Genomic DNA, 17,746 nt, shown 5'->3' with positions numbered 1-17,746 from the left:
CACCTCACCGCCGTCGAATCTAGCATTTCACTCAAGCCGACTGGCAGGGTCTCCAAGCAGCCATCAAACTTGTAGACTTTTCCTATTGCTACTTTCTCCAACATCAACTCATCTTGGGAATTCTTTCAAAGAAACTTGCTCTCCCTCATGCACAGATTTATCCCCTCTTGTCTTCAGTTGTCCTACCCAACATCCCACCCTCTTGTTCACTGAAGCTTGTGGCAAGACAGTTGTCCTGAAACAACTTGCCTTTGCCTCATGGAAAGCAAACCCAACTGAGGGTAATCTCAGTTCCTTCCATAAAGCTCAGAACAAGTGTGCATCAATCTTCAGGAAAGCCAGAAAACAGCATCTTTCTAAGCTCAAGTCTGAACTTTCAAACTTCTCTCCCTCCTCAAAATCCTGGTGGCATCTAATCAAATCTGTTTCTGGTGTACGTTCCCCCTCCATCCCCTCCCTTACCTCAAATGGCCACACTGCTGATACCGCACGTGAAAAGGCTGAATGCCTAAACTCGGTGTTTGCAGCTAAATCTTGTGTCCAAAACCCATCACTTTCTGTACCCACCTTACCCTGTTGCACCCAACTGTCCCTGGACTCTGTGTCCTTTTCTCCTGACAAGGGGGAGAGCTTGCTGTTAAACCTCGACTCAGATTCTGCAACTGGTCCACGTGGCATCAGCCCACGTGTCCTAAAAACCTGCACTTCTGCTCTTGCTCACCCTGTCTCTGTTCTATTCATCCTCATTTGCTCAAGGTCATCTGCCATCTGCTTGGAAATCAGCAAACATTACTGCCCTGCATAAAAAGGTGCAAAAACAGATCCCTGCAACGACAGACCAATCATCCTTCTCACATTCATCAGCAAGGTTATGGAATCCATCATCGCTTCAGACATTAAATTCTTCCTCTTCTCCAATGGCTTGATTTCCGATCATCAATTTGGTTTCAGACCAGGTCACTCAACCCTGGATATGTTGCTTCTGCTCTCCCAACAATGGATGGAGGACCTCAATGCCAGACAGGAAATCCGAGCCGTATCCCTGGACATATCACGTGCTATTGACACGGTCTGGCACCCTGCCCTGCTCACCAAACTCTCTTCCTATGGTATCCAAGGCCATCTCCACTCATGGCTCGCAGACTTTCTCTCCTGTCGCAGTCAACGTGTGGCCCTAAATGGAGTTCTTTCATCCCCTCTTCCTGTACAGGCTGGAGTTCCTCAAGGTCGTGTTCTGGGCCCTGTTCTTTTTCTGGTTTTCATCAATGATCTCTCAGACTCTGGAAAATCCTCTATATCACTTTGCTGATGACTGCACCCTCTGCCGTACCATCTGTCATTCCTCAGACCGAAAAGCAGCAGCTTCTTCGCTCACTGCAGATCTGGATAAAATCACAAACTGCTCCAACACTTGGAACATGTCTTTCAATCCGGACAAATCTCACACTCTCACTCTGTCTCTCCGAAAGGACCGTTTTGAACCCCCCCCCCATCCACTTTCTCAACAATTCTTTGGAAGAAGTCCTTTCTTTAAAGCTTCTGGGTCTCATCTTCCATGACCTTTCCTGGGAAAGCCACATTTCAAACCTCGCCTCCAAACTGGGAATCCTCTGTCGTGCAAAGTCCTTCCTTGGCCCACCTGAGCTCCTGACCACTTACAAAACTTTCGTCCGCAGCCTGATGGAGTACTGCTGTCCCCTCTGGGCTGGTGCTCCTGCCTTCTACCTTTCTCGGCTTCATGCTGTGGAAACCAAGGAATTTCGGATCATTGGCATCTCCCGCAATGAGGCTGAGTCTTTGGGCCTCTCACTCTCTCACCGCAGGCAGGTCGGTGATCTTTCTGTCTTCTACCGTCTCCTCTCCAGCCTCCCCCCCCCACCCCCTGCTCTCTCTCTCTGCGATTTGTCCCCACCACATTTCCGCAGGGCGCTCAAGGTCCGCCAACAACCCCCTTCTGGTAAAACTACCAAAATCACGAATCACTACTCACCTTCACTCTTTCATTCCTCTTTTTTCCCGTCTTTGAAATAAACCCCCTCACTCTATTCATTCCCATTCTTCCCTCCAGGCCTTCAAAACAGCTGTTCTCCACCACCTCTTATCATTCCCCATCCAAATCCTCGATCTTTTCTACCCCTGATAATCCACCCAAGCCCACCTCCTTCAAATTCCCTGCTTTGCTTCCTGAAAGTCCCTGTAATGTCCCTCTTCTATTCCCCATGTTCCCTTCCCCATCCTCTCCCTTCCACAGATCTCCTAATATCTCTGTTCCCCACTGTTTTGTCCCTCCCACTCCCACCCCTCTTTTCTCATCCCCCCTCTTTTCTCATCCCCCCTCTTTTCTCACCCCCCCCCCTTGCCACGCGTTGTGTGATAGCCAGCTCTCATACAAGCCTCGACAGACGACAAGGTATACAAAAAGAAAAAAAAATTCACCTCAACACACGACGTTTACCCCATTTTAAACCTCAACACACGTCGTTTACCCCATTTTAAACCCAGATACACGACGTTTACCCCATTTTAAACCTCGACACACGACGTTTACCCCATTTTAAACCTCGACACACGACGTTTACCCCATTTTAAACCTCGACACACGACGTTTACCCCATTTTAAACCTCGACACAAGACGTTTACCCCATTTTAAACCTCGACACACGACGTTTACCCCATTTTAAACCTCGCCACACGACGTTTACCCCATTTTAAACCTCGCCACACGACGTTTACCCCATTTTAAACCTCCACACAAGACGTTTACCCCATTTTAAACCTCGACACACGACGTTTACCCCATTTTAAACCTCGACACACGACGTTTACCCCATTTTAAACCTCGCCACACGACGTTTACCCCATTTTAAACCTCGCCACACGACGTTTACCCCATTTTAAACCTCGACACACGACGTTTACCCCATTTTAAACCTCGACACACGACGTCTACTCCATTTTAAACATCGCCACACGACGTTTACCCCATTTTAAACCCCGACACACGACGTTTACCCCATTTTAAACCCAGACACACGACGTTTACCCCATTTTAAACCCAGACACACGACGTTTACCCCATTTTAAACCTCGACACACGACGTTTACCCCATTTTAAACCTCGACACGACGTTTACCCCATTTTAAACCTCGACACGACGTTTACCCCATTTTAAACCTCAACACACGTCGTTTACCCCATTTTAAACCCAGATACACGACGTTTACCCCATTTTAAACCTCGACACACGACGTTTACCCCATTTTAAACCTCGACACACGACGTTTACCCCATTTTAAACCTCCACACAAGACGTTTACCCCATTTTAAACCTCGACACACGACGTTTACCCCATTTTAAACCTCGACACACGACGTTTACCCCATTTTAAACCTCGCCACACGACGTTTACCCCATTTTAAACCTCGCCACACGACGTTTACCCCATTTTAAACCTCGACACACGACGTTTACCCCATTTTAAACCTCGACACACGACGTCTACTCCATTTTAAACATCGCCACACGACGTTTACCCCATTTTAAACCCCGACACACGACGTTTACCCCATTTTAAACCCAGACACACGACGTTTACCCCATTTTAAACCCAGACACACGACGTTTACCCCATTTTAAACCTCGACACACGACGTTTACCCCATTTTAAACCTCGACACGACGTTTACCCCATTTTAAACCCAGACACACGACGTTTACCCCATTTTAAACCTCGACACACGACGTTTACCCCATTTTAAACCTCGACACATGACGTTTACCCCCATTTAAACCTCGACACACGACGTTTACCCCCATATTAAACCTCGACACACGACGTTTACCCCCATTTTAAACCTCGACACACGACGTTTTCCCCATTTTAAACCTCGACACACGACGGTTACTCCATTTTAAACCTCGACACACGACATCGACCCCATTTTAAACCTCGACACACATCGACCCCATTTTAAACCTCGACACACGACGTTTACCCCATTTTAAACCTCGACACACGACGTTTACCCCATTTTAAACCTCGACACACGACGTTTACCCCATTTTAAACCTCGACACACGACGTTTACCCCATTTTAAACCTCGACACGTTTACCCCCATTTTAAACCTCGACACGACGTTTACCCCATTTTAAGCCTCGACACACGACGTTTACCCCCATTTTAAACCTCGACACATGACGTTTACCCCATTTTAAACCTCGACACACGACGTCTACCCCATTTTAAACCTCGGCACACGACGTCTACCCCATTTTAAACCTCGGCACGACGTTTACCCCATTTTAAACCTCGACACACGACGTTTACCCCATTTTAAACCTCGACACGCGACGTTTACCCCATTTTATACCTCGACACACGACGTTTACCCCATTTTAAACCTCGACACACGACGTTTTCCCCATTTTAAACCTCGACACACGACGTTTACTCCATTTTAAACCTCGACACACGACATCGACCCCATTTTAAACCTCGACACACGACTTCGACCCCATTTTAAACCTCGACTCACGACATCGACCCCATTTTAAACCTCGACACACGACGTTTACCCCATTTTAAACCTCGACACGACGTTTACCCCATTTTAAACCTTGACACGTTTACCCCCATTTTAAACCTCGACACGTTTACCCCCATTTTAAACCTCGACACGACGTTTACCCCATTTTAAACCTCGACACGCGACGTTTACCCCATTTTAAACCTCGACACATGACGTTTACCCCATTTTAAACCCAGACACACGACGTTTACCCCATTTTAAACCTCGACACACGACGTTTACCCCATTTTAAACCTCGACACATGACGTTTACCCCATTTTAAACCCAGACACACGACGTTTACCCCATTTTAAACCTCGACACACGACGTTTACCCCATTTTAAACCTCGACACGACGTTTACCCCATTTTAAACCTCGACACACGACGTTTACCCCATTTTAAACCTCGACACGACGTTTACCCCATTTTAAACCTCGACACGTTTACCCCATTTTAAACCTCGACACGCGACGTTTACCCCATTTTAAACCCAGACACACGACGTTTACCCCATTTTAAACCTCGACACACGACGTTTACCCCATTTTAAACCTCGACACATGACGTTTACCCCATTTTAAACCCAGACACACGACGTTTACCCCATTTTAAACCTCGACACACGACGTTTACCCCATTTTAAACCTCGACACGACGTTTACCCCATTTTAAACCTCGACACGTTTACCCCCATTTTAAACCTCGACACGACGTTTACCCCATTTTAAACCTCGACACGCGACGTTTACCCCATTTTAAACCTCGACACATGACGTTTACCCCATTTTAAACCTCGACACGCGACGTTTACCCCATTTTAAACCTCGACACATGACGTTTACCCCATTTTAAACCTCGACACATGACGTTTACCCCATTTTAAACCCAGACACACGACGTTTACCCCATTTTAAACCCCGACACACGACGTTTACCCCATTTTAAACCTCGACACATGACGTTTACCCCATTTTAAACCCAGACACACGACGTTTACCCCATTTTAAACCTCGACACACGACGTTTACCCCATTTTAAACCCAGACACACGACGTTTACCCCATTTTAAACCTCGACACACGACGTTTACCCCATTTTAAACCTCGACACATGACGTTTACCCCCATTTAAACCTCGACACACGACGTTTACCCCCATATTAAACCTCGACACACGACGTTTACCCCCATTTTAAACCTCGACACACGACGTTTTCCCCATTTTAAACCTCGACACACGACGTTTACTCCATTTTAAACCTCGACACACGACGTCGACCCCATTTTAAACCTCGACACACGACATCGACCCCATTTTAAACCTCGACACACGACATCGACCCCATTTTAAACCTCGACACACGACGTTTACCCCATTTTAAACCTCGACACACGACGTTTACCCCATTTTAAACCTCGACACGACGTTTACCCCATTTTAAACCTCGACACGTTTACCCCCATTTTAAACCTCGACACGACGTTTACCCCATTTTAAACCTCGACACGCGACGTTTACCCCATTTTAAACCTCGACACATGACGTTTACCCCATTTTAAACCTTGACACACGTTTACCCCATTTTAAACCTCGACACATGACGTTTACCCCATTTTAAACCTCGACACACGACGTTTACCCCCATTTTAAACCTCGACACGTGACGTCTACCCCATTTTAAACCTCGACACACGACGTTTACCCCATTTTAAACCTCGACACGTGACGTCTACCCCATTTTAAACCTCGACACACGACGTTTACCCCATTTTAAACCTCGACACACGACGTTTACCCCATTTTAAACCTCGACACATGACGTTTACCCCATTTTAAACCTCGACACACGACGTTTACCCCCATTTTAAACCTTGATACATGACGTCTACCTCATTTTAAACCTCGACACACGACGTTTACCCCATTTTGAATTACCATTTTTTGAATATCATTTTGAATTGATTTGAGGAGGTGCAGAGATGAATTACCGCACATATGATACATCACTATGACGTCATATAAATTTTTATGACGTCATTCCTATTTTTGGACTTTTTATTTCACAACCCAGAGTTTTCATCGGATCTTCGTGAAACTTGCCATGTATATGCAGAAAGCCCATGCGCAGGCAGGAACCATCTCCGATTTTGGAAATTCTTCCTAGAAAAAAAAGTTGACGTCATAATATCGCAGCTAATGGAAATCGCCTATACCATTATCTCCGAAACTAGGCAAGCTGTTTGAATTTTGTTTGCGGGAATCAAGCCGGGCATTAGCACAGATAACTTATCGCAAACCTGATACATCACAATGACATCATATTCGTTTTTATGACGTCATTAAGAGGACAAGGATCTTAGCTCATTCAAGCTTGTTGTTAAAATGTCTTCAAAAATCTCTGAAATGGCTGTAACAGATCAAGGCGAAACTTTACATTTATGACTGCCTATCCACGAAGCGCAAAAGGGTCACACATATGACATCACAGGCCAAATGGTTTGGCAGCCATATTGGATTTACCATAAAACCTATAAAAAATAAATCGCTCAAAACAAGTCCTGGCGAGGGTGTGTAATCTCTGATTGCTCTTTTTCTTGTTTGTCTTTCTTTCCCTTTTCCTCGTACCCTGTAGCCGTTGCTAACGCAATAAATCCGTTTGGGAAAATTTGTCACAAGAGGATCCAGTTGAACTGAAAACGACAACCCAGCTACCATTTGCTGGAGTACCACTGTTTCCATGAAGACCACCATGTTATTTAGCGGTATGGAGCACTCCGTTTTGTTGGAGTGTTTGCTTGAGCACTTTGAATCGAACATGCCGCTTGCTTACGGATCGCACAAAACCCGATTGTCACTTTTAGTTTGGTTTATTGGTTATGATTTCATAGTTAGTCAAATCATAACGAATTGGTCCAATCCACAATAAATTAATATAATATTCTAATTTCAAAACGCAACGCTGAGACGAGCTACACTAATATGGAATAGGCAAAGCCTAGAAGCGAACGTAGAATTGTTCTTACATTCGCTTCTGACTTTACCTATAACTTGTTGATAACTGTAAATGCAATTTCCGGTTACTTCGGCCTGGATTCGGGATCAGCGGATGATCATTCGGATTCATTCGGATGATCATTTAATCACGATGAAAAATTATTTTTTGATGATGCGGGAGATATCTTTATTAAAATCAGTGGAGGAAATATATAATACACCATGTCTGATATTATTTGGGTCTTTCATGTCTCCGACGATGCCTTTATCTGCCGGCATGCATCATTCCCCATGACAAAAACCGGAAACAAAAAAAAAACAGAAACAAAACAAAAACGGAAGCAAAAGGGTCATAGCCAACCACACGGATTCACAATTGGCAGGGTATTGTGTTGTTTTTGTTGTTTCCTATTCTCTCGTGTGCACGCGTTAAGTAATATTCACAAGATATAAATAAAACCCAATCATGTTTATACACCGCACAGCGTTTAAAAACAACCGGAAGCAAAAGGTCATAGCCAACCACACGGATTCACAATTGGCAGGGTATTGTGTTGTTTTTGTTGTTTCCTATTCTCTCATGTGCACGCGTTAAGTAATATTCACAAGATATAAATAAAACCCAATCATGTTTATACACCGCACAGCGTTTAAAAACAACCGGAAGCAAAAGGTCATAGCTAACCACACGGATTCCAAATAGCCAGGGGTATTGTGTTGTTGTTGTTTCCTATTCTCTCACGTGCACGTGTTAAGTATTGTTACTGCTGTGGAAATTCGCAAACCACCATTCAGGTCTCATAGGTGAGATAACTCTAAGTACATGTGTAGTTAGCCCCAAAACCCGTTGTTTAGAGGGAATTTATGTGATTCATTCGGGTTGCGACGCTTTGAGTTAGGCGTTTTTCTGTTCTATCCTTATTTTGAATCAACCGCCATAACCATCAAACCACCACCAAAAACCCTCCACCACCCTCACCTCTCTCCTTCTACGGCCATTCCCGCACCACCTCTGAACACTGAGCGTCGGCCTGTCCTGGGCTCGTTCAGCGAAACGCACCGAGCCGCGAGTGCAAATAGCGGCCTTTCCGAGGGAAAATTCGGATCGGGAATGCTGCACGCCCACTTCTGATCGTTCCAATCAGCAAGCGCGGAGCGGCTTGGCCTCGCCTCCAGGCGCTTCCGTGTGAAATCGAAATATGCAAATTCTTGGATCAGGGGAGGTTCATGCCCACTTTTCCTCCGTGCAATGGGCGAGCGTGGCTCCGCCCCCGAGCTCATCCTGATCCAGAAATTTGCATATGGGTTCTCCTGCCGGCCTATAAAGCGCCGAGCGCAAAGAGAATCAAAGAGTTTTGAAGGCAGAAAGTTTTGGCAGAAAAGCAGAGTCAGTTTTGAAGAGGCAGAGAGTTTTGGCAGTCAAGTCGGGTTTGAGAGCGGAGTGGAGTCGGGAGGCGAAGGCGTCAAGGTGGTTTCTGCAGTCGGCTGAGGAGAATTGTGGGAGGAGGCCAAGGAGCTCAGGTCTGAGGCAGGGAAGACGGCGGTCGGCGACGAGGTCGGGGTGGGATCGCTCGTTGCGGGACCCAAGCCAGCTAGCCATTCTCCTCCCCCAGGGCATCAACAATTTCCCCCTTTCCCCCGCGCTGAGATAGTGCAAAAAGGGGGCCCCGTTCCCACCCCACTCTAAGCGGTGCCAACGAAACCCGTGAAGGAGCACGAAGTCGGGGCACCGCCGGGCAGCCACATTTGCGGCTCGTCACGAGGATGCGGGTCGGATCCACCCGGTCTCGCGGACCTGACCGCTCCTTCAGGTCCTGCGCACACATTGGCCTACGAGCCCATCTGCCCCCTTGCCTATGAGGGTGGCTTCTTTCCTTTGCTTTTGAGTAAATGTGTGTCGGCGCCGTCTGTGAAGTAAAACTGTATAAGTGTTGCCGTGTGTTCGCGTATTCGGTCGTAGCTCTGCATTGTTGTTTTTGTTTTAAATTGATATATGTGCATTCTGACTGTTTGACTGTATATGTGTGCTTTTCCTGGGCTGGGTAATAAATGTGCATAATGTTGAATTGTTCCCCGTTTCGCTGCGTCCTTTCCTTTGTTTGAATCTCCATCTTGCTTCACGTAAAGGGATCATAGTGGGCTTAATACGCCCGATAATTAATCGGAACCGTCGAGGCCGACGATAACACCGCTCGGTTATCCCGATAGCACGGAACGGACCGCTTAAGCGGTTCGTGTCCGGAGTCGACCTGCGGCGAGGTACGATCGCCCGGTTTACCATCCGCGTGGGTACTTAGGTAGGTCGAGTTTGGCGAACAACCCTATCCTACGTGGGTGGCCGATTGGCACGATCGTGGTGAGGTTGAAAGGCCCACCCGTGACTGGATCCGGGCGATAGTTGCCGGAGGGTCACGACAGAATGTCCGTTCCGGTGGGCGAGGCGGCCGCCATTCGAGTCGAGCAGCCGATCGCACGCCGGCGGGCGTGAATTCGCAACAGTATGAAGCTCACTGCGTTCGCTATAATAGACATCCGTCAATACAGCACCCCAAATGTCAACCGCCGCATGCATCCCTTGGCCTTGAAGCCATTGTCTAATTATTTCAGGATGAATGAAGCAGATGAGAACGACACGACACAGCTCTTTGGCCGAATGAGAAGTATTCATTTGCTTGTTTTTGTGACACGTGTATTAACATTCCCATTTTATTCCTTGCATTGCACCGACAACGGTACCGTTCCATGTTGTGCATATAATAATTTATTACACCATGGTCCCACGAATGTTTACATCGTTTGTGATCTTTTTTTTTTTTTTAAAGATTCAGCTTCGCAACATTTCAGGCGGTGAATAATAGCAAAAGCGTCGTTTGGTCAGTCGCTTACGATATCTTGCACGTGGAAGCTTTTTGTATTCGGATAAAAACGTGTAAATGTCGTTGGGTTAACGAAAACCTATTCCAGTAGACTTATAAAGTGGGTAATATGGCTTCTTGTTCGTCACAGTATTAATGAGCACGTGGAATGTTTGTTTTTCGAACTTCGCAGGAACATCTCGCTCCGAGCAACGCGGCATGGCTCGAGGCACGTTGAGTACCAAGCGGCGAGAGCACTTGGTCACGGTCTTGGGCGGGATGATCATCACTGTGGCCGCTTTTTGGTGAGTCGTCCGACGGTAGTTCGATCCGTCCGCACCTTCCACCTCGGGAGTCCCAGTTCTCCTCGTCGTGACGTCACACCTCTTGAAAAATCCCCGTTTTTTTTTCAAACCGTCACGATTCCCGATGATTTGTACTTCCCACCGAAAAATCGGAGAGTGCGGAGCGTTCTCGTGCAATTTGTTGTTCAATCTGAATTTGCAGCAGTTCGCCTGTATGACGTCATTACCTGGTTATGAATCGTACGCTGTTTCCCCAGGTTTGTGAGTACACACCTGCAGCACGGCAATGCAGCTCCAAGCATTGCGCTGCGGCTGCACGTGTTACGAGAGCAGGTGTGTTGGGAATTTTCCCAAAGGTGGGATTTGGATGTAAAAGTGTGAGTTGGTGTGGAATGCTTTGTTTGTCGGTGACGTCATGTTTAAAGGGATATTTCTTCTCCCGGGTTAAATTTACCTGGTTGTCTGAATTTATTTATTAAATCCGGGTAATAGCTCGTAATTAGCTGCGTCTCGATTATCTTTCGTAGATAATTAATGAACACACATTAGCTCTGATTGGGTTCAGGTGTATGGGTTGCTTCAATAGGTGGTGTAACCCTGGTGTTGGCTTAGTGGTTATGGTGGTGGCTTGGGATCCTAGGGTCCTGAGTTCAAGCCCTGTCGGCTGCTGAATTAATACATCAGGAGGTTGACTCAGCCTGTCATCCTTCCAAGGTCGGCAAAATGAGTACCAGTGCACTGGTAAGGGGGACACTGCATCAGCGGCATAGCCATGTCCCAACCAATGATGCAACTAGCAGCCACAGGCTGCACTCGATAGAGAGAGAATAGTTGGTGCAGGTGCTCCACCATCACCACCACCACCCTCTTTTCCAAACTCTTCTTTGTTCACCCACATTTTAAGCCTGGCGTTCGCTTAACGGTTAATGTGGCTGGCTTAAGATACCAAGGTCTTGCTATTCTACTTGCATAATTCAGGGTGTAGAGGGGTTTGCAGGGATGAGGAAGCAAGTAAGTTGAGGTTTGCTGGTGTGAGTAAGGGAGGGGAAAGGTGGTTTAAATTCTGCCATTTTGTTCTCGAGAGAAGGTCCTTTTTCATCCTTCAATATAAAATGCTTTAAAATGTTGCAGATTGAGCAGCTTGAAGAGAATCTCAAAAATATCCAAATGCAACGCATCCGTACTGTGAAGAGGAGAGAGAGAACGGCTGAGGAGCGAAGAAATTTAATAAAGCAACTTGAAAGAGCAACAACCAAGATCCAACGTGCCCGAGAGTTTTGGAACAGAAAGATTGATGAACTCGCAACTGGGATTGGCAAGTTGCAGAACACGACAAGGAACCATCACGCTACCTCGGCCGAGAACCTCAGTTTGGTGGAACAGCAGTTGCTTTCACAAAAGCAACAACTCGAAGATCTGGAGGACAGTACCAGAAGGAACATCAAGACTATTAAATGGCAAGCGGAGGAAGATGTGTCAAACATGTACACTTGGATTTCTCAAACGGTGTCTTACATCGACAGCTTGGAAAAACGGAGTCACACTTTGATCAGGGATTCCAAGTTGTCGTCGAAAGACTCCACTCGTCCCTCCATGCTCCACCGGTACCTTCCCCGTGTGAGAGAAGTTCTGTTTTCTCTGTTTATCTTATCACGTGATATTGTACAAAGTAAAAATGCATTGCATGAAGTTCAAGCACAGATTGTGCACCTAGAACAGTATTTGGTAACGTAGTAAAAGAGCTCTCTTCCAAACCAAAACGGCTAGTTCAGCACTCAAACACCAGACTCCTAAAAGTACGAGTAAAGTAATGTAAATGCTCGGCCAAATATCGCTCGCACACACACACACGCACTTCGGAACATCGTTGATGGTAACCGTTTCTTGAAAGGAAATGCACGGCCATTTGTCATCACCTTCCCAATGATAGTGCAGAAATCCAGAAAAGGGATGGATGGGTCATCACTTCACTATTTTTTGGCCTAATCTCCACCAAATGAGACAGCTGTTTTACACCTCCCCATCTCCTTTGTGGAGAGACAGCATACTTCAGGATGCAATAGGCTGCAAGAACGGGACCGAAAATTCAGTCACCGCCATGCTGTAAAAGCAAAATCGAATCCTTGCGGTACTTCCCGAGCCTTAGTTATTGGTGTTGTCAGAAGTAAAATACAAAAGTAGTTGCAACACCCAGAAAGCTCAGAACGATGTTCCCAACACGTAATTGAAGCGATGATGCACATTTTCACACTGACTGCCCAAGTGAAAATTCCGCATTTATAGGAAATTTCACAGACTGCCCAAATCATCATCCAGGATGAATGAAAATTCCAAACCGCCACCGCAGGTCATTTCGATGAATCATTACCTTTGCCAATCGATCTGGAGCGTTGTCTACTCTGTCCGAAGGGTCCTTAGGTATTTATAAAGGTTTGCATGACTGATACACCTCTGCTCTGTAATTGATCAGGAGCTCTATAAAATTTCCACCGTTTTTGATGTAGCAGATTTAACCTTCCTTCAATATCCCCACCTACTGTTATTAAAATCTTCATTCCATTGTTCCTGTGCTTCCGTGTCGCCCTGGTGACAAAACGTATCACCCACGGGTGCCATGGAAGTTTACTTGTCGAGACTTTAGGAAGATTGTATTTTTTCCAATGCAAGTGTAACAAATGATAGTTGCTCATTTTTTTCCAACGATACCGTGAAAAGGAATTTTTTTTTTGAATTGGAAAATCATTGGCTCTGAATACTGAAGCGCACAGAATTTTAAAACATTACCAACAATCCTTTGCATCATGTAAATCTCTCGGTTTGAGCACGATTATGCAACGGCATTTTGCTTGTGCGAGGCATCGTGCCATATCGTTGGAACGATACACGATTGACTAAAAGCAAGTGCCTCCTAAGCAAGAAAAAATTAACAAATAGTCACCCTTTTTATTTTGTTCGATACATCACAATCATCCCAAAACGATTGTTTTAACAAGGACCAATCTACAAATTGCAATTTTTATTGTTTTACTTGTGCCCACACCACTTGCACCCTAAATGGGCATTTACCTTTTCGAGTGCACGTCCCTACTGTCTGACCCCCATCATGCAACCATAACCATTGTGTGTCCCATTCATGTATGTCATGATCTTTATTTAAAAAAAAAAAAAAAAAAATCAAGCTTTGATGATGTGTACATATATAAAGAAGGAAATCTCAGTTTGATGTGTGCAACCCCTTTTTGATTTATATAAACACATTGGTTGATGCATGTTTACAGTTGAGATGAAGCCACACATGCATGGAATGATGTGGAGTGACACCAGCAGGCAAATTGTGTGCCATCGCTGAACACACACACACACAAACAGGTTGAAACAAAACTTCCTGCAGTGGTGTTTTTGTAACATATTGCAATACTTACATTCTGCTAGCTTCCTATGAAATCACAATGTTTGAGAAGGTTCTTCCCAGCACAATACGGGACCGACATTGCAGTGATATTTGAAAAGTTTTTTTTTTTTCTTTTAATTTTATACACAGAAAAGAAACTCAAATACCAAAAATAAAAAAAACAGACCGCTGGGATCGAGCTTTCAGGAACAGGCTGCCAATATAGTTATGCATGTGGCCCTCTTAGCCAAGATTACTGAGACATTTTGAGTAATAGTCACTCAAGGGTAACAAGCTAAGTACAAGGTTCACCTGTCTGTGAGATGCACATAAATGGTGAAGATATTGCAGCGATGACTGCAGTGTCACTGGATTGGTGCCTTGGTCGCAAGTTCCCAGAAATGCCTGCAGGCCAACCTGTGTGATCTTTGAGAGATGGGTACACACGGCCTGGTGCCCTCTGTTTGCATCCTGGCGACTCGCATGCAAGCTAGGCTTTGTATAACCACCTCGCACAAGAGCCAGGGAGAAGCACCTTGCGCAGTTGTACTCCATTTCACGCACGCCTGCAAATATAGCTTCCACCTCACATGGGCTAAGGGTACAAGGTGCACTTCTTGGCTTGGAGTTTGCATTTGCTCACGGAGCCATCCAGAAAGGTTTGGCCATTGCTGCAGGACGAGGGGGAGACAGTGCAAGTAATGATGGGTTGTTCTTTTTCTCAACCTCGTCTTCTTCATAGGCAACGAGAGCACCCGGCTTGCTCAGCGTCGCCTTAAAATGTTTCTTTGGAGGCTCTTTATCAGTCGTGCGGATACGTGCAGTACCTGAGCATAGAAAGAGAGGAAGCCTTTAGGTTACACTAACCCTGACATACAGTGGGGAGAACAAGTATTTGATACACTGCCGATTTTGCAGGTTTCCCACTTACAAAGCACGTTGAGGTCTGTAATTTTTATCATAGGTACACTTCAACTGTGAAAGATGGAATCTAAAACAAAAATCCTGAAAATCACGTTGTATGATTTTAAAATAATTAATTTGCATTTTATTGCATGAAATAAGTATTTGATACATCAGAAAAACAGAACTTAATATTTGGTACAGAAACCTTTGTTTGCAATTACAGAGATCAGACGTTTCCTGTAGTTCTTAACCAGGTTTGCACAGACTGCAGCAGGGATTTTGGCCCACTCCTCCACACAGATCTTCTCCAGATCCTTCAGGTTTCAGGGCTGTCGCTGGGCAACACACACTTTCAGCTCCCTCCAAAGATTTTCTATTGGGTTCAGGTCTGGAGACTGGCTAGGCCACTCCAGGACCTTGAGATGCTTCTTACGGAGCCACTCCTTAGTTGCCCTGGCTGTGTGTTTCGGGTCGTCATGCTGGAAGACCCAGCCACGCCCCATCTTCAATGCTCTTGTTGAGGGAAGGAGGTTGTTGGCCAAGATCTCATGATACATGGCCCCATCCATCTTCCCCTCAATACGGTGCAGTCGTCCTGTCCCCTTTGCAGAAAAGCATCCCCAAAGAATGATGTTTCCACCTCCATGCTTCACGGTTGGGATGGTGTTCTTGGGGCTGTACTCATCCTTCTTCTTCCTCCAAACACGGCGAGTGGAGTTCAAACCAAAAAGCTCTATTTTGGTCTCATCAGACCACATGACTTTCTCCCATTCCTCCTCTGGATCATCCAGATGGTCATTGGCAAACTTCAGACAGGCCTGAACATGCGCTGGCTTGAGCAGAGGGACCTTGCGTGCGCTGCAGGATTTTAATACATGACGGCGTAGTGTGTTACTTATGGTTTTCTTTGATACTGTGGTCCCATCTCTCTTCAGGTCATTGACCAGGTCCTGCTGTGTAGTTCTGGGCTGATCCCTCACCTTTCTCATGATCAGTGAAGCTCCACGAGGTGATATCTTGCATAGAGCCCCAGACCGAGGGAGATTGACTTATCTTGAACTTCTTCCATTTTCTAATAATTGTGACAACAGTTGTTGCCTTCTCACCAAGCTGCTTGCCTATTGTCCTGTAGCCCATCCCAGCCTTGTGCAAGTCTACAATTTTGTCCCTGATGTCCTTTGACAACTCTCTGGTCTTGCCCATTGTGGAGAGGTTGGAGTCTGATTGATTGAGTGTGGACAGCTGTCTTTTATGCAGATAACGAGTTCAAACAGGTGCAGTTAATACAGGTAATGAGTGGAGAATGGGAGGGCTTCTTAAAGACAAAACTAACAGGTCTGTGAGAGCCGGAATTCTTACTGGTTGGTAGGTGATCAAATACTTATTTCATGCAATAAAATGCAAATTAATTATTTAAAAATCATACAATGTGATTTTCAGGATTTTTGTTTTAGATTCCGTCTTTCACCGTTGAAGTGTACCTATGATAACAAGGACAAATGTGTCTACGAGTAGCGTCCTAAGGGTTTTGTCAGCTAAAAAAAAAAAAAATTATTTTTAAAACAACAACTTCTATTCCGATATTTCGTCACGTGCCTTGTTAAGCCAATTGCGAAACAAGTCATAATGTATTTACGAAATAAATAATGTATTAACGAAATTACAATACAATAAATGGAATAATCTTTAAATAGTAACGTGAACTTTTCGAAACTTTAAAGCAAATGTCCGAATATATTTAAAAGTTCATGATAGACGCTCTCAAAAGGCAACGTCGATGTGAGGATGTGTACATGTGCTCCGTATTTAAGGAGATCCGGATCTTATATATACAAGAACCGAGTCCTAGAGATTAAGGTTTTGTCTTCACAAGAAGAAGAACAAAGCCGAGCTCTCAATGAGCAGCGTTTGTGACGCGAGACCCTGCTAAAAATTACAGACCTCTACGTGTTTTGTAAGTGGGAAAACCTGAAAAATCGGCAGTGTATCAAATACTTGTTCTCCCCACTGTATATTGTGGAGCTCAAAAAGGACAAAGATGTACTTGACAAACCTTGCTTTAAATGAAATAATTTGACACTGGTAGGGGATAAGCAATCAATGGCAGACACCCCTTTGCACACATCACCTGTAGACATGAGGAACTCACCAGAATTATCAAAGAGAGTAGGTGGAGGCATCAGTTCTGTATCTGGGAGTGAATCGCTGGAAGGGGGGAAATGCATAATAAATGACAAACCAAGCACAAGGACTGTAAATCTCAAAGGAGTGAAAGAGGCACAGGATTCACAATGGTGTGTGCCTTACCTGGGTGGAGATCTCTTTTTATCAGATGTCAAGTGAAAAGGTCCATGCTGTTCCACACACACCCAGAAGGAGGGAAGGTTAATGGTCAGTTTTATACATGCTCTACTAACTTCATACCAGAGGGAATTCATGAGCATGCCAACCCTCTCACAATAATCTCAAGAAAGACCACACTTACTCACTCGCACTCTCTCTCAGTGTACAAAACATAAGGAACACCTGCTCTTTCCATGAAATAAACTGATCAGATGAAAGCTATGATCCCTTATTGATTGCACCTGTTAAATCCACTACAATCAGTGTTGATGAACAGGAGGAGACAGGTTAACGAAGGATTTTTTGAGCCTTGATACATAGATTGTGCATGTGTACCACTCAGAGGGTGAATGAACAAGCCAAAAGATTTAAGTG

The 17,746-nt window shown here is 45.2% G+C and overlaps 2 protein-coding genes across 3 annotated transcripts in view; one reads left to right on the top strand and one right to left on the bottom strand.

Moving 5' to 3' along the window:
* The first annotated feature begins 10,425 nt into the window (after positions 1–10,425).
* LOC147010492 (inhibitor of nuclear factor kappa-B kinase-interacting protein-like) lies at positions 10,426–14,240 on the top strand. 2 transcript variants are annotated; one of them, XM_085860254.1, is made up of 4 exons: positions 10,426–10,444; positions 10,620–10,731; positions 10,989–11,064; positions 11,863–14,240. In XM_085860254.1, exons 2-4 carry the CDS (start codon positions 10,646–10,648, stop codon positions 12,463–12,465), a joined length of 765 nt encoding a protein of 254 aa, XP_085716380.1. In that variant the 5' UTR covers positions 10,426–10,444; positions 10,620–10,645; the 3' UTR covers positions 12,466–14,240. The 2 variants fall into 2 exon arrangements, with proteins under 2 accessions (XP_085716380.1, XP_085716379.1); XM_085860253.1 differs by lacking the exon at positions 10,426–10,444 and having other exon boundaries at positions 10,452–10,731.
* Positions 13,857–17,746, bottom strand: part of LOC147010490 (KH homology domain-containing protein 4-like) — a 105,975-nt gene continuing 102,085 nt past the window's right edge. The window contains exons 14-16 of the mRNA XM_085860246.1: positions 17,336–17,382; positions 17,178–17,233; positions 13,857–14,949 (exon numbers count right to left, since the gene is read on the bottom strand). Of these exons, the coding sequence (XP_085716372.1) occupies positions 14,762–14,949; positions 17,178–17,233; positions 17,336–17,382 (291 nt within the window). The 3' untranslated portion in view covers positions 13,857–14,761. The remainder of the gene's footprint in view (positions 14,950–17,177; positions 17,234–17,335; positions 17,383–17,746) is intronic.

This window comes from Eptatretus burgeri, chromosome 16 (genome assembly GCF_056783735.1).
Source record: "Eptatretus burgeri isolate ZD-2024b chromosome 16, Ebu_testis_v1, whole genome shotgun sequence".
NCBI classification, from domain to species: Eukaryota; Metazoa; Chordata; class Myxini; order Myxiniformes; family Myxinidae; genus Eptatretus; species Eptatretus burgeri.
This window is presented reverse-complemented; position numbering and strand designations above follow the sequence as displayed.

Bases quoted from the DNA above. Each gene is read 5' to 3' on its own strand.
- LOC147010492 (XM_085860253.1), top strand. From the start codon at position 10,583: ATGAGCACGTGGAATGTTTGTTTTTCGAACTTCGCAGGAACATCTCGC. The intron at 10,732-10,988 runs GTGAGTCGTCCG...CTGTTTCCCCAG, and splicing joins ATCACTGTGGCCGCTTTTTG to GTTTGTGAGTACACACCTGC. The intron at 11,065-11,862 runs GTGTGTTGGGAA...AAAATGTTGCAG, and splicing joins TGCACGTGTTACGAGAGCAG to ATTGAGCAGCTTGAAGAGAA.